Source organism: Saccopteryx bilineata, chromosome 2, assembly GCF_036850765.1.
Source record: "Saccopteryx bilineata isolate mSacBil1 chromosome 2, mSacBil1_pri_phased_curated, whole genome shotgun sequence".
Classification (NCBI taxonomy): domain Eukaryota; kingdom Metazoa; phylum Chordata; class Mammalia; order Chiroptera; family Emballonuridae; genus Saccopteryx; species Saccopteryx bilineata.
In genome coordinates this window covers 257,399,540-257,415,276 of record NC_089491.1, presented here as the reverse complement: position 1 = coordinate 257,415,276, position 15,737 = coordinate 257,399,540, and the positions used below count along the sequence as shown (strand labels likewise).

At 38.8% G+C, this 15,737-nt stretch overlaps 1 protein-coding gene and 1 long non-coding RNA gene across 8 annotated transcripts in view; one reads left to right on the top strand and one right to left on the bottom strand.

The window, feature by feature from the left end:
- The window catches only part of LOC136325580 (uncharacterized), a 306,971-nt gene that overhangs the window by 238,164 nt on the left and 53,070 nt on the right, over positions 1–15,737 (bottom strand). The gene's annotated exons all lie outside the window — the stretch shown is intronic.
- The window catches only part of MTMR3 (myotubularin related protein 3), a 138,099-nt gene that overhangs the window by 91,850 nt on the left and 30,512 nt on the right, over positions 1–15,737 (top strand). For 4 of the 7 annotated variants that reach the window (XM_066260182.1, XM_066260181.1, XM_066260180.1 and 1 more), the window contains exons 5-6: positions 7,561–7,643; positions 10,299–10,465. In XM_066260182.1, the coding sequence (XP_066116279.1) occupies positions 7,561–7,643; positions 10,299–10,465 (250 nt within the window). Of the gene's footprint in view, positions 1–3,032; positions 3,066–7,560; positions 7,644–10,298; positions 10,466–15,737 lie in introns of all 7 variants that reach the window. The other 3 variants (XM_066260175.1, XM_066260178.1, XM_066260179.1) reach the window with 1 other exon arrangement.

Sequence of the window (15,737 nt, the reverse complement as noted above, 5' to 3'; positions counted from 1 at the left end):
GACTATGTTCAATGGATTATGTATAACTGATGAAAAGGAAGGCTCTCAGTTCCCAAGGGTACATTTACCCTTTTTAGTTATAAGGGTACTGTTGGTGAACTGGTTTTTCCAGTGCACTGTTATTATTAATATTTCACTTAATGTGCCTTTCACCACAAAGGCACAAAACTTCATGTACTTTCACTAAATGAATGCCTCTTCCTTCTTCACTTGCCAGCATTGTGCCTTTCAGTACTTTGGTTCTAGCACAGAGAAGTGTATTTTGACATCTTATAAAAGCTCCGGACTATAATTTCAGATTGTATGTTTGAGGTTTATTTGGTTTTCTTTGAAATGTATCACTTAAGCTCATTTTATTTAGTGGTCCAAAAGTTACCCAGCTCCTTTATCACATTCTTTATTTTTTTCTTGTTTGTTTCTGTCAAGAGACTCAAATCACTGCCATTTTTATTGTAGTTGGCTTTTATTATTTATGTCATATTTGTCATTATTATTTGTTGTTAAGCATTTATATCCAGGAGACATTGTTGCTTCTGGATATTCCTCTGGCTTCTAGATTTGGGCTCTGTTCACAGCTATAGATTGATTTTAGAGAGACAGAGAGAGGAAAGGAGAGAGGGAGGGGGGGGGAGAAGCATTCATTTGTTATTCCACTTAGTTGTACATTCATTGGTCACTTCTCATATGTGCCCTGACTGGGGATTACAACGTTGGTGTTTCAGGACAATGCTCTAGCCAACTGAGCTAACTAGCCAGGGTCTCCGCTTGGTGTTAATAAAACTACCTCTCTTTGACTATTTTGCCATATCTCATACTCTTGAATTCTCTCTCCTCTCTTGTCCAGGCAGCTTCTCTTCAATTGTCAATACCTAAATTAGATGATAACTTCTGTGAAGCTTTTCTCAGCCCCAGTTACTCCCCAGAACTTAATTGTACTTCTCTGGCTTTTTCTATATCTTGAACACATCTTTACAACATTTACCAGATATGTTGTAATTTTTTGGTTATTCATCTTTGTATCTTCAGAATCCAGCATATTGCTTGGTACCATACTATTTAGTAAATATAGGATTGGGTGAAAATAGGTTTATAAATAAATAATACTGTAAATGATGAATAAATAATATAATAAACTCTGTTTTATGTACTCATGACTGTAAACCTATTTTGCTCACCCCTGTTTTATGTGAATTGAAGTTAATTATGGGCTTTAAATGAATATTAGATCATTTTAAAACTTTTTTTAGGTTTAAAGCTTATTTTAAAACAACATACCTGTGTAACAGGCCCATGTTATTATCTAAAAGTAGCTGTATGAGTAGGTTGTTTACTGAAATTGTTGGTCCCCCTTTGTGATTGAGATATGTGCTTAAGAAAAATTACCACTGTACATACTTTTGGCCCATTTCCTCACTAAAAGTGTTTTTAAAATAGCCTTATAGCACTTTAAGGCATAGAGCCTGCTGTCACTTGTAAAAGCCCAGGATAATGGCTAGGTATAGAAAGATGATTGTGCAGAAGTATTTTGACATTGCTATGACTTTAAATATTTCATACTGAGAGAGACTAGGACTTCTCTGTACAAATAAATTAATTGCATCACAAGTTAGTTCCCCAGAAAACAGTGGCTCCTCCTGCTAGGTGCTGGATGGAGACCAGAGAGTTGGTGATGTTGCCTCTCCCTCCCTTTTTTCCTCCCTCAGAAGATAAGTATTTCAATAAAATGTGAGACCAAGGGACTCCTGTTAAAGATTATTAAATCTAAATTAAACACATTTCAGCGATCGAAGGCCACATGTGCTGGTATATATTGTGGTGTACTCCAGTTTGCATCATTTTGTATACTTTTAAATCAAGATATTTAGTACTTTAGAAAGTAACATACCATCAAGTTTTAAATAGCTACCTGATATCATATATTCTCTTTAACATTTCTTTTATTGTGGTAAAGTTGGTATGCAAGATTACATATATTCTAGGTATACAATATATAATTTGATATTTGTAGGCAACGCACCACTGTAATTCTAGTTATTATTCGTCACATACATTCTCTCTCTTTTTTTATTTTTCTGAAGTTAGAAGTGGGGAAGCAGACAGACTTCCTCATGCACCCGTCTTGGATCCACCTGGCATGCCCACCAGGGGGTGATGCTCTGCCCATCTGGGGCATTGTTCCATTTCCACCAGAGCCATTCTAGCACCTGAGGCCAGGGGTCCCCAAACTTTTTACACAGGGGGCCAGTTAACTGTCCTTCAGACCGTTGGAGGGCTGGACTATATAAAAAAAACTATGAACAAATCCCTATGCACACTGCACATATCTTATTTTAAAGTAAAAAAACAAAACGGGAACAAATACAATATTTAAAATAAAGAACAAGTAAATTTAAATCAACAAACTGACCAGTATTTCAGTGGGAACTATGCTCTTCTCACTGAGCACCAATGAAAGAGGTGGCCCTTCTGGAAGTGCAGTGGGGGCCGGATAAATGGCCTCAGGGGGCTGCAGTTTGGGGACCCCTGATCTGAGGCGAAGGCCATGGAGCTATCCTCAGTGCCCGGGCCAATTTTGCTCCAATGGAGCCCTGGTTGTGGGAGGAGAAGAAAGAGATAAAGGAGAGGGGGAAGAGTGGAGAAGCAGATGGGCGCTTCTCCTGTGTGCCCTGGCCATGAATTAAACCCAGGACTTCCACACACTGGGCTGATGCTCTACCGCTGAGCCAACCAGCCAGGGCCCACATACATTCTCTTTTAATTTCCTAGCATATTGAGCAAAAGTATGTAGATTTTGATACCATAAACATCTTACTTTAATCCGTACATATTTACTGGATATCAAGATTTCAATTTCTAGGGTAAAAACCTCTGTAGAAGAGTTCATTAGTAGCATTTAGGGTGTGAATTCTTCCTACTCTGTGCTTTGCCCAAACTATATTTTTATATACTTTGATGCTCAGCTGATTTATAAACCAGTAAATGTTCAAGTAGATTTCATGAAAGTTTAAAACAATTTTTGTGTAATTCAATAGACTGCCTCTCAATCTACTGCTTCTGAAATCCCAGTAAGTAGCATGAGAAACCAAGCACGGTTTGCACATGTGCTTGGAACAAATTGGTTTTCAATGCCAGATGCTCATCTTGCAAGTCAGCAAAACGTGTCCTCTCTGCATGAGTTCCTTCCCTCTTACTAGACAGAGTTCTAATGGTACCTTATAATGAGAACAGTTTGTGGGGTGAGAATAAAGCCCACAGCTTATACATAAACAGCTAGAATTATGGCCTTCAAAAAAATGTAAACTGAATTTCAACTAGAAATCATTTGTAAAATCAACATTAGTATTTAAAAGGATATTAAAACTTCTGTTTCTAGGCTGTTCTGTTTTTGTTATTTATTTTTTTGGGGGGTGGTGGGAGTACATCAGTTTGTTGTTTTACTTATTCACACATTCTTGTATGTGCCCTGACCAGGGATCACACCTGCAACCATGGCGTATCAGGACAATGCTCTAACCAACTGAGCTACCCAGCCATGACCAGGCTGTTCTGTTAATGCTCCTAAGGAAAAAGAGGAAGTGTAGCAACTGAAAACACCTTTCTTAGCATTTTTCCACACTTTTCATTGTCTAATTGTAGTACAGCAAAAATCGATTCCCCAAACACCAGTAAGAGGTTATTAACACTTAGTGCACTTTGGCCTTAGCATTCATATACCAGCAGAGACATTTGAAACCAATGTTGGAAGAGTAGATTATAAATATCATAAGAGAGCAGTAAAATGCTTGTGTTTTTAACTTGTGACAGTCGTCTTTCTAGGGCAGGTTTTAAATGAGATTTAGTGCCCACATATTCCACAGTTTATTAGATTTTAGGTTTAGAATTATTACTTGCTTTATTTTCACTTAGTTACAATCATTTTTACTTCAAATGTGTATACAAGATCAGTACTTCCCATTCAGGCTATAAAAAGGACATTTGTTTTTAAAAAGTAGAAATTATCCCACTGTTAAATTTTGGTGCTTAAAAATAATAAACATGTGCATGTGCTTGCGCACATACACCCCAGAATGGGACAAGTGCTGTGGCTTTCTAGCACCTGTGCATGTCTACTGAATCTAACTGCTGCTCTTCTGCTGTTTTGGATTGATGCCCTGAAGAGTTTTGGTGTTCATGATGTAACTTTGGGCCTTTTGAGAAATTAACAGCACTGTGTGTGTTTGATGCATTGTTTTGAGCATGAGTTTGGTGGAATTTATAAGACGAAGAGTGCTGTAAAGGGAGATAGAATTACCTGGCATCTAGAAGATAGAGGAGAAAATAGCAAGAAAATTCTTTGCTATAAAAGGTTGGAATCAGTGGGCTAGAGAGGATTTGAATGTGACTTTAGATTTCTTATTACTTTTCCATGGATAGAATTGCCTCTAAGGGACCTTGGTTTAAATTCTGTTTTTCTCTTGAAGATCCCTGGTGTAGAGGCCTTAATCATGAAAGAAAAACTAAAGTAGAGCTCATGCAATCAGGAAGAGCAAACTTAGAGGAAGAAAGGCGCACTGGATACATAATGAAAGGAGCCTGAGTTGGAGGACAGACCTGGATTATGGTCCTGAGTTTGTCTCTGTCTTATAGTGTGGTGGCTAATCTTCCTGGGCAGTAAAATAGTCTCTCTCTCTTCTCTTTTTAAAGATTTTATTTCTTGATTTTACAGAGAGAAAGAAGGTGGGTGGGGAATGAGAAGTATCAACTCACAGTTGCTTCACTTTAGTTGTTCATTGATGGCTTATTGTATTTGCCTTGACCACTGGGCAAGCCCAGGGTTTCAAACAGGTGATCTCAGCATTCCAGGTCCACTGCACCACCACAGTCGAGGCAAATGGTCTGACTCTTGAATCTGTAATTGTTTGCTTATCAGATTGGATATTGGGTATGTTTAGTTAACAGAAATGGTAAGAGATATTCTTCATATGTGAGGAAAGTTGGAAAACTTAAAGCATGGAGTAAGCCTTTAAAAATGTTGAGAAACTTAGTATGTTTTGAAATGAAGAGGAAAAGAAGGACAGTTGTGTCTTTTTAGAAAAGGCGGTACTCTGTGGAGGGAACAGTGAAAATGGGAACATTGAGGTAGGAAGGAGAAGAAAAAAAGATGTTCATTTGATATAAAATCAGGTATTTTTCTTTTATATGTTCCTGTTCTTGCTGCATATTAAGCTTCAGTGCATGTAACAGTCTGCATGAGCATTAAAATCTATTTTCTGTACTTATGATGAGTACATGTGGTGGTTTCTAGTATCTGCGTATTAGCAACCAACATTTTTATTCTTTTTATTTAAATTTGCAATGTTAAAATACATGAAAATTTGTATATCAAATGCATTTTAGGTAGCAAATTTTTTGCATGCTCTAAGGTGTTTTATTATTCATATTCTGAAAGTCTGGGCATAGGCTTTTGGACTCTGGTCCAATAGGAGGGATGTAAAACTTACCTGTTCTGTGTAGCTAAGTAGCACAGGCTGGTGTCCACTCTTGCCAGCAGCTGCTTCTAGTATTAGTTTTCAAGTGATTGAAGGGGATCCCGGTGCAGGTGACTGCTGAGATAGCAGCCTCTCCCCTTGGATTTGTAAAGCTCACTCTCTCACCCCAGGCTCTTCCCATTTCCTGAACCTGGGAATTCTGTAGTTGTGACTATCTGAGGTTCAAAAAGGCAGAAACTGGTGGTATACAGGTTGGTGGGGAGCTCCTTCAAGGAAGACTGGAAGCAGGTAAAATTTTAGAAAATTGAGGTTAGAACTCAAACCTCTTTATTATCAGTCTTGCAGACACTTTTTTTTGTGCGAGGGGGCTGAGGGGATTGGAAAAGGGAGGAGGAGTACATAAAAAAGGAACAACAATATGATGGTGTTACAGAGCACCCAAAGGACTGTCCTGAGAATAATCAGTGTTCTCTTCTTAATCTCCTGTTCCTCCTTTCCAGTTTATCCTTACTGATATTGTTGTTGTTTTCCTTAGAGGTACAAGGTCTTGAAAGAATTTTTAGCTGCATCAGCTACAGTTTCTCACAGCACCTTGGGGTTAAGGACTTAAAAACAGAGGGCCAATGCTTCTTTTCCTCTCAGAAGACTGGCAAGATTTCATAGTCTTTCTCCTACTTCCAGTCCTATTACAAGTGTCAGGGAACTTTATAGATTATAGATTATGGACTAAGCAAAAAGGCTCTTGTCCTGGTTGAAACTCACAGCCAGAATTTGAATATAATTTTGCTTTCTTCTCTTTTTTAAATACCTGCCCCAGTTTCTGTTACTTTGTCCCAGATGTCCAGCACTGGGCTTATTTTTGATTCCCACATCTGTGTTCCAAGAGTTCTTTGCTGACTTTGGCAACTGCATGGTAGGACAAGGTTTCCAAAATGGCTCAGCTAACATGAGGGCCACCCTGTGCAGGTAGCACTCCCTTGTTTCTCTCTGTATTGGAGAAGAGTGTCTCCCTCTTCTTATGCTAAACATGAATTGTTTGAATGATACTTGCAACTCCTATAGCTTTATTTTGGCTAGCATGATAATAGTATAAGAGGCAGTCGTCTAACCTTTTCCCAGGAACGAGAGTATCCACTTTTCTTTCTTTTTTTTTTTAAACCAGGCTTCTTTAGAAGTTTTGAAAATTGTTTTTTGAAGCCAGGGGTTGAGCTAGGATGAGTAGACGAAGAGGGGAAGGAGTATCATGTCAACTTGAGGATTTGTCACCCTGTTCAGATGCTTTCTCATCGTATCTGTCTCCTTCTTTGATCCTCTTTACTGTTGTGTTTACTCCTGTGTTCATTCAGTAGAGTCTGCTGACCTGATTGGCAGGGAGAAAATTATTCTAGCTTGCTCATATTTCAAGTCTCACTTGGCAAACAGGGCTTCTCAACTGGTCTTTTAAAACAAATTAGAGCTAGCTAGTTTTAGGACCTTTGCTCACTATGTGGCCCGCTCCTTCGTTCTTGATACCTGTAGGTCTGTTGTACTGAGCATAGAGTTTGGCCAGCAGCTACTGTCCTGTTGTCCTTTCTGTGCAGCCTGCAGGCAATAAACTTCCTTCTTTTTCAGGATGCTCCTTTTGCTGACACAAACCCACAAACTCACTTTGACATTTGGGCCAGATGACAAATATACTTCCACTAGCCCTTTGATCTGCAGGGGTTTTTTTGTTTGGGTTTTTTTTCCCCCTGTAAACATGACAGGATTATCATTCTGGTTCCTTTTAGCTTCTGTGTCATTACAAATGTCAGCTGGCTATAGCATCTCAAATAGTACTGTCATGAGTGATGAGCTTGTGAACTTGATGCCTGAGAGATGACGTATTTCCCTGTTCTTCCAGAGGTGGTACCTCCTTTTCATGACTCAGGTCTTTGACTTAGAGAAAGAGAAAGGGAAATCCTAATTCACTCAGTAGTAAATCACTTGAATACTATTGATCAGATAAGTTTGTAGTTCTGTTTGCTTCTTTCCTCACTCTTCTTGGACACATTGAAGAACTGCAGGGTCAGTGCCTTTTTAACTAAGTGAACTTTATCACTTTTAATTACAGGTTCCGTTACAGCTTATAGAAAGCGTTGAATGCCGAGATATATTTCAGCTTCATTTGACTTGCAAAGACTGCAAAGTTATCAGGTATGTGATATGTTCATGTTGCTGTTTAGTGTGGAAAATATTTTTTCTTTTTTCTTTTCTTTTTTCATTTTTCTGAAGCTGGAAACAGGGAGAGACAGTCAGACAGACTCCCGCATGCGCCCGACCGGGATCCACCTGGCACGCCCACCAGGGGCTACGCTCTGCCCACCAGGGGGCGATGCTCTGCCCATCCTGGGCGTCGCCATGTTGCGACCAGAGCCACTCTAGCGCCTGAGGCAGAGGCCACAGAGCCATCCCCAGCGCCCGGGCCATCTTTGCTCCAATGGAGCCTCGGCTGCGGGAGGGGAGGAGAGAGACAGAGAGGAAAGCGCGGCGGAGGGGTGGAGAAGCAAATGGGCGCTTCTCCTGTGTGCCCTGGCCGGAATCAAACCCGGGTCCTCTGCACGCTAGGCCGACGCTCTACCGCTGAGCCAACCGGCCAGGGCAGTGTGGAAAATATTTTTTAAAGAATGGATCCATGGTTTGGTAACAGAAAAACAGCTTTTGAGGATTATCCTTATTAGGAATATTTTTCCGAGTAGTTAGTGTCTGAAATATTTTAGGTTACTTTGCTATTTGAAAAGTATTTAAACAATTTTTATTTGGAAATAATTTCAAATTTACAAAAAATATAAAACTAAAAATAGTACAAAGAACACATATTGTTAACGTTTTTTACCCTATTTACTCTAGTATTTGCTGGGGCTTTGTGTGTGTGAGAGAGAGCGAGAGAGTGTGAGAGAGAGGTGCTTTCACTGAACGATTTAAAAGGAAGTTTATATAATCATAGCTCTTCACCTTGAAACAATTCAGTGTGCTTTCCTAAGAATAAGAATATTTTCTTAACATAATCACAGTATCATTATCAACTTCACTATTTTACACTTAAAATACTTTTATCCAACCTACTATCCATGTTCCAAATTTGTTAGTTGATGTAATAATGACCTTTATAGCATTGCCTCTACCCCCACCTGGATCAGAACAGCAGGTAGTCAAGGTCAGCTACCACATTTAGTTGTCATGATTCTATAGCCTTCTTTAATATGGAACATTTTCATCACTTTTGTCTTTATGACATTTTGAAGAATACTATCTTTTATTTTAATAGTCTCTTTCTTATTGTGTGTCTGTCTAGTGCTTCCTTACGATTTAATTGAGGTTGAACACTCTCAGCTTTTATACTATATGTATGAGGTTGTGTCCTTTCCAGGGTATACATCTGGAGACTAACAGTGTACATCTGTCCCTTATTGGTGATGTTAATTTTGATCACTCTGTCAAGGTGTCATATGCTTTCTATATAATCTCTAAATTTTCTCCCTTGCAACTAATAAGTAGTCTGTGGGAGGCACTTTAAGATAATGCAAAATTTCTGGTGTTCATCAAATTTCTCCATAGATTTCATATCCCATTAATATTTTTATCTGATCTAATATTTACCATAACAGTTGCAAAATGATGCCTGAATTGCCTTTCTAAATTTAGTAGCTCTGCAAGTTTTAAATTCCCCAAGTTTTTACATTATCTCTTTGACCTATCCTGGAGTGCCAGTAAACATTGTATGTTGACATATTGATGAGCCACATTGATTGGGACAGGAGAGAGATTTAAGTGACCTCCTAGCTTGTATGTTAAATATTTAAAGTTGCTTTTTAGCCATTGAGATTTGGCTCACTTTTAATAGATACTGGCTACAACTCACAGTTTTAAAAGCTTGCTTATTAGTTACTCAATTTTAAACACTATTTGCATTTGGAAAGGTAAACTATTTTTACACTAATTATTTTAACCTCTTAGTTATATATTCTGAAAATAATAGAATTATTTTGTTACCTACATGGTCACAACTGAATAATGTAATATATCTTATTTTGGATCTAAAATTGCTGACTATAGATCCTGTATATTTTAATTGCTAAATAGACTTTGAAATTACTCCCTATGTGGCAAAAAGTATTGCTGTGATTTGAGCTCATCCCAGTATATCATAATGGAACAAAAAACTTCTCTAAACATGTTTCTTGAGAGGGAAAACTAAAAAGCTTTTATGGAAGAACTAGAATGAAATTCTACTCATGGAGTCACTGTCATTTTACTTAAATAATTGACATTAGTCTAACAAAATAAGTTTTACACATGTCTAGATTTCTTTTTTTTTTTTTTTTTGGACATTTGCCCCATTGGCTACAATTTGTTGGCCTGCTGTTATTATAAATGGTAAACATGCCTGGCCAGGCAGTGGCGCAGTGGATGGAGCATTGTGCTGGGATGCGGGGGACCCAGGTTTGAGACCCCGAGGTCGCCAGCTTGGACCCAAGGTTGCTGGCTTGGGCAGGGGGTTGCTCAGTCTGCTGAGGGCCCACGGTCAAGGCACATATGAGAAAGCAATCAATGAACAACTAAGGTGTTGCAATGAAAAACTGATGATTGATGCTTCTCGTCTCTCTTTGTTCCTGTCTGTCTGTCCCTCTCTCTGACTCTCTCTGTGTCTCTGTGAAAAAAAAAAGGTAAACATGTGAATGATCACCTCTGAAGCTTTCTTGACTGTAGTTATCACTTCACCATGAGTAGGCACTCTTGAAATGTGGCTTCCCTTAGATTTCATTGTTCTCTCTTCTCTAATGACATCCATCCTTGTTTGGCTTTGCAAAGGTGTCAGTTTTCAACTTTTGAGCAGTGTCAAGAGTGGCTTAAGAGACTGAACAATGCAATCCGACCACCTGCTAAAATAGAAGATCTTTTCTCATTTGCATACCATGCTTGGTGCATGGAGGTCTACGCCAGTGAAAAAGAGCAACATGGAGACCTGTGCAGACCAGGTAGGCCTTTCTAAAATATGCAAATGGTGGCTTTATGGAACTGCTACTTGAGGTACCCTTAACAATGAGACTCCTAAGCATTCATATATTCAGTCAATGTATATTTTATTCTGCACCTAGCACAAGCTTGTCATTCAACTGAACTCTGTAGAACCCATTTTCTACCTTTCAGGGGAAGGAAAGAACACGAAATTGGACATCACTATCTACTGGGCCTAAAACCCTCAACTGTAGTAGGATTTGATGAGTGTTTTGGAAGTCTGGTAGAAAGGAGCCAAGAGTGTTGTATACAGGTCTGGGAAGTCTTCATGTTAGAAGTAGCTTTTGAGTAGATTTTGAAGGTTGAGTGAGAGTTCATTGATTAGATAATGGGGAAACGAATGATAGAGCAAGTAGCATGAACCAAGGTATAGAAGTATGAAGTTAGTCTACATAATAGTGGCATACAAAATGGCCTTTCACTATCTTTGAATTTTTAAATCATAGATTATCTATTGTTACCCCTTTTATCCCAAGATGATAAAACAGAGGTCCAGAGTAGCCAGGTGATTTCCTTCAGGACAGATAACCCTGTACTAAAACCCTTACTTCTGACTCCCCATTAATTCTTTGTCCCACTTACTATCTTTCTCCTTCTGAAACGGCTTTGACTCAGTTCATGTTATTTCTCATGAATGCGTAGTTGTCTGTGAACTTTATGTTGTTACGACGAATAGAACTTTGCTGGTCCAACATCGAATCTTTAGTATGTCCAGTTTGGGAGCAAAGTCTTGAATTTCTTTCCTAAGCAGTGAATAGTTGAATAGTTGTGAGCTTTCTTTTAATCAGGTTTACTCTTGGGACTTTTATCTTTAAACCTCAATTTTTAATCCTGAATCTTCAATCTTAACAGTTCTTTCTACCCTGGATCATTTTAAACATTTGAGGCTAATCTGGCTGTGCTCACATCATTTTGTTCCTGGCTCATTTTCTGGTAGGAGTTTTTGGTTTATATTCTTGTTCAAATAAAACAAACGTAATATAAATATAACAAACATAAGCATCATTTTATTTTTAAAGATGCTTTGATGTGTCTTCTGGTTTGGCCCTTAGGATCTTATCAAACAGGCAGGATAGGCTGGTATCTCTGTTTTGGGAGCCAAAGAAAAGGAGACTAAGAGGTAATGCCTGTTGCCAAGTCCAACTGGTAAGTAGTGACAGCTAGAACTTAAACCCAGTTCTCAGCTATTGAGACCTGACTGTGTGGAGTGCTTCGGATACAGAGATGAAAAACAGAGGTCCCTGCCCTTGAGACTCCAGGAAGCCTCAGGAATCTAAGGTTCCTTCAAGCGATCAGACCAGTGAAACCCAAAGTCACCTGTAAGAAACCATACCAACCTTGGAAGGTTATGAGAATGCTTTTCAACTATCTCTCACTTCACTCTCTTATCCATTGCATCTCTCCTTTTCTTTTCCCTTCTTTTTTGAGATGCCATTGTATTTTTTATTTTTATTTACTTTTTTGTTTCTGATTCTTTTCAGGTTTTTGTTAAAAGTTTATATACAATGAAATGCACAACTCTTATGTGTACATCTGATTTAAGACTCCTAACTCCAAACACATTCTCTAGTTTTGGGTTGCCAGCATTTAGTTGACAATGCTTGCTTTCTCAAACTAACCTGTTCTGTCACAACCACACACTGAATTTCCTCAGCTTTTAGATGATTCCTTATTCCCTTGATAGTTTTAGTTATTTCTTTTGGATTTGAGCTAACTCTTAGGATATTCCTAAGACATGCTAAGTCAGAACTTCTCTCTAGTCTTTTAATTATGGATGACTTTGTCTTGAGCTGGGATGACTTTGGTCCCAGGTCTTTCTCTTCCTGATAATATTTGGTATTCTTTGGCCCCCAGGCCTTACAGATGTTCACAGTGTCCTCTGTCTTTTCATGGGTTTGTGATGGATAGAGGCATTTGGTGGGTAAAGTATTGACTTAGGAACTTAGACAAACTGAAATAAAATCTATACTCTTATGATTTAATTAAAAAAACAAGACTGGGTAAGCCATTTATCCTCTCTGTATTTTAGTTTTTTTTGCTTTTCAAACTGGAACACTACTATTCTTTCTGCCCAGGCTGATTTGGGTATACTGAAGATCAAATTTGTTATGCTAGGGAGTTCAATTCAGTAAAATGTTTGAGTAACTACTATGTGCCGTGCTTGTGAAAACATTTTGGAAATTATGAATATACAAGATGATGCCATTCCATTGTAACTAACTGGTTGGAACTTACTCTATAAGTAAAAGTTGTATTTTGTTTCTTCCTAGTATATACAGTCCACGTGGAAGTTAATCTGCTACCACTCACATGGAATCTTACTGTATTTCAGTGACTTGGTCTGCATGAGTGTGTATATATGGCTTTTTCCTTTTATGTATTTTTCACTGTGGAGTACAGAGGAAAAACTTGCTGTTAAAAATACCGTGGTGGCATTTTAAAGCCAGTCAAACTGGTTCTTCTGTCTCCTCCCAGTATTGCTGAGTGTTGGTGGTGGTTACATCATTACTCATCGAAGTGAACATACCAGAAAACCACATTCTTATAAGTTGACTTTAGGATAAGACAGTATTTGAAATATTTCAAAGTGATGCCTTTGTATTATCTGCGCCAACACATGAGCTCACAAGCATAGACTGGCTGAGATGTAGAAGTTAGTCAAGTCTTTCAGCAGTTAGAAAAGCCTTTTATGGATTCTTCTCTGCCCTCCTGTTAAAGTAAAATGTGTCAGAGAGGAGGGAATTAAGAAAATTACATCATTGCCTTGTATTCATTAAAATCTAAGTTTCTGGCTATTGAATTTGTCATAGTTCAGCCAGCAATACTGTGGCCACAGCTCCAGGTCTTTTGGTCTTAATATCCTTTGGATAAAGTCTCAACATTGCTATGGGAGTTCATCTGTGAAACTTGTAAAAGCCATTGCAAAACTCTTGACTCTGCTAGTAGCTTCATTTCAAACTCTAAAAAAGGAATGGGCTAAAAGCTTAAAGCTGATCTCCCATATGCTCAACTTTTTTATTGCACATTGTAATGACCTTCCTGGTGAGCATTCTGTACTTGAGCATTAATCTAGAGTCCTAACAGATGATGGGGCAAGTTATTATAGTAAGCATCTGGCCCACTTCTCTGACCTCTTCTGTGAAATGCCAATTAAGCACATCTTGTTTAACCGTGAACAGCGTATGATTCTTTTGAGTCTTACACTGTTGTGCAGCTGCCTGTTTGGTATAAAGTAAAAAAGCCCTTGCCAGTAGAGTCTGTCTTCCGAATTGACTGCTATTCACTAGTTATACATCTAGACAACTGTACTGGAACTTTTATTCATAGAAGAGAATGCTTCCTCCCTCCATATTTGAACATCTGGGAGGGCTAGTTCTCACTTTCTCTGACTTTGGTACTGTTCTTCCTGACATGAGTTAGGGCCTAGTGTTTAAGCTGTTTGAATATTCAGAATTAGGAAGCTAGACTTCTTTGGGGGAAAATTTTTTAGACTACTGATTAACACTGTGGTTATGATAAAGGGACTTATTGATTTAAAAAGTTTTCATTCGCACAAAAACAAGAGCTGCTGGACTGTTTATATTTGCAGTATCAAAAAATACTAAATATGCCCTGGCCAGTGGCTCAGTGGACAAAGTGTCGGCCTGGTGTATGGATGTCCCGGGTCCAATTCCCGGTCAGGGCACACAAGAGAAGCAACCATCTGCTTTTCTCCCCCTCCCTTTCCCCTACCTCTCTCTCTCTCCCTCTCTCGAAATCAGTGGCTTGATTGGTTCAAGCATGGCCCTGGGCACTGAGGATAGCTCGGTACTCGAGCATCAGCCCCAGATGGGGTTGCCAGGTGGATCCCAGTTGGGGCACATATGGGAATCTGTCTCACCATCTCCTCTCCTCTCACTTAAAAAGAAATACTAAATGTTAAAAAGGAACAAATCCTCATTTGAGGATGGGTGATGGGAGAGGCAGACAGGAAAGGTTGAAATGGAAATATAAAACCAAACAAAAATTTATGACCCTAATATTTAACAGAAATTGGGATATTATATCTCATCTAATGTTGAATAATGAAGACATCAGAGTTCTGAAAGGGAAATTCTTAAGTGAAATACAGCAATATATGTGCTTCATATTCACTTTTCTGGCTGAATAAACTTAAGTGAACTAATACAGTTTGGCAAAAGGCCAATTGAATTCATGTATTGTAAGGTCTGCGGCTATATTTCTTTCAGAAAGCAATGGTTTTTAAACTGTAGGTTGTGCCTGACCTGTGGTGGTGCAGTGGATAAAGCATGAACCTGGAACGCCTAGGTGGTCAGTTCGAGACCCTGGGCTTGCCTGGTCAAGGCACATATGGGAGTTGATGCTTCCTGCTCCTCCCTCCTTCTCTCTCTGTCTCTTCTAAAAAATGAATAAATAAACTGTAGGTTGTGATCCACTAAGTGGGTCATAAAATAAAAATTTTAAGAAATGAAGTATGAAATATAACATTTAAGACAAAATATCAACATGGCATTACACATTTAGTAAGTGAGGGTATTGTTTTGTGAAACCTTTTTAAAATAAACATGTATTGAGTTGTGATATGAAAATAAATCTTACTGTGGGTTGTGATAGTTTCAAAGTTTATGAAGTCACTGCTTTAGAGGTTACAAAGATAATTAAAACTCACCCCTTGCTCTCAAGAAACTTGAAATAACTTTTTTTAAAAAATTTTTCTTAAGTGAGAAGCAGGGGTGGGGGGACAGAGAGAATGATTCCTGCATGCACCCCAAGTATACCCCTTACCAGGCAATGCTCTGCCCATTTGGGGCTGTTCTGTTGCTCGGCAACCAAGCTATTTTAGTGCCTGAGGTGAGGCCATGGAGTCCTCCTTGGTGCCTGGGGCTAACTTGCTCAAATCCTTCAAGCCATGGCTGCGGGAAAGGAAGAAAGAGAGGGAGAGAGGTAGAGAAGCAGATGGTTACTTCTTCCATGTGCCCTGACTGGGAATCAAACCCAAGACGTCCATATGCTGGGCCGACAGTCTACCACTGAGCAAACCAGCCAGGGCTAAAATAACATTTTCTGTGCTTTCTACACAGTATATATACATGTATTTCTTTGTGTAGCTTAGAATTTCATACTCTGGATGGTGGCTCTTAAGTTTTTCTTTGGGCCTTGGTTCTGTGTAGTGAATTGGTGGTGGTGGTGGTTGTTGGTAATGATGATTTTGCCAGTGATTTCTTTAAATTT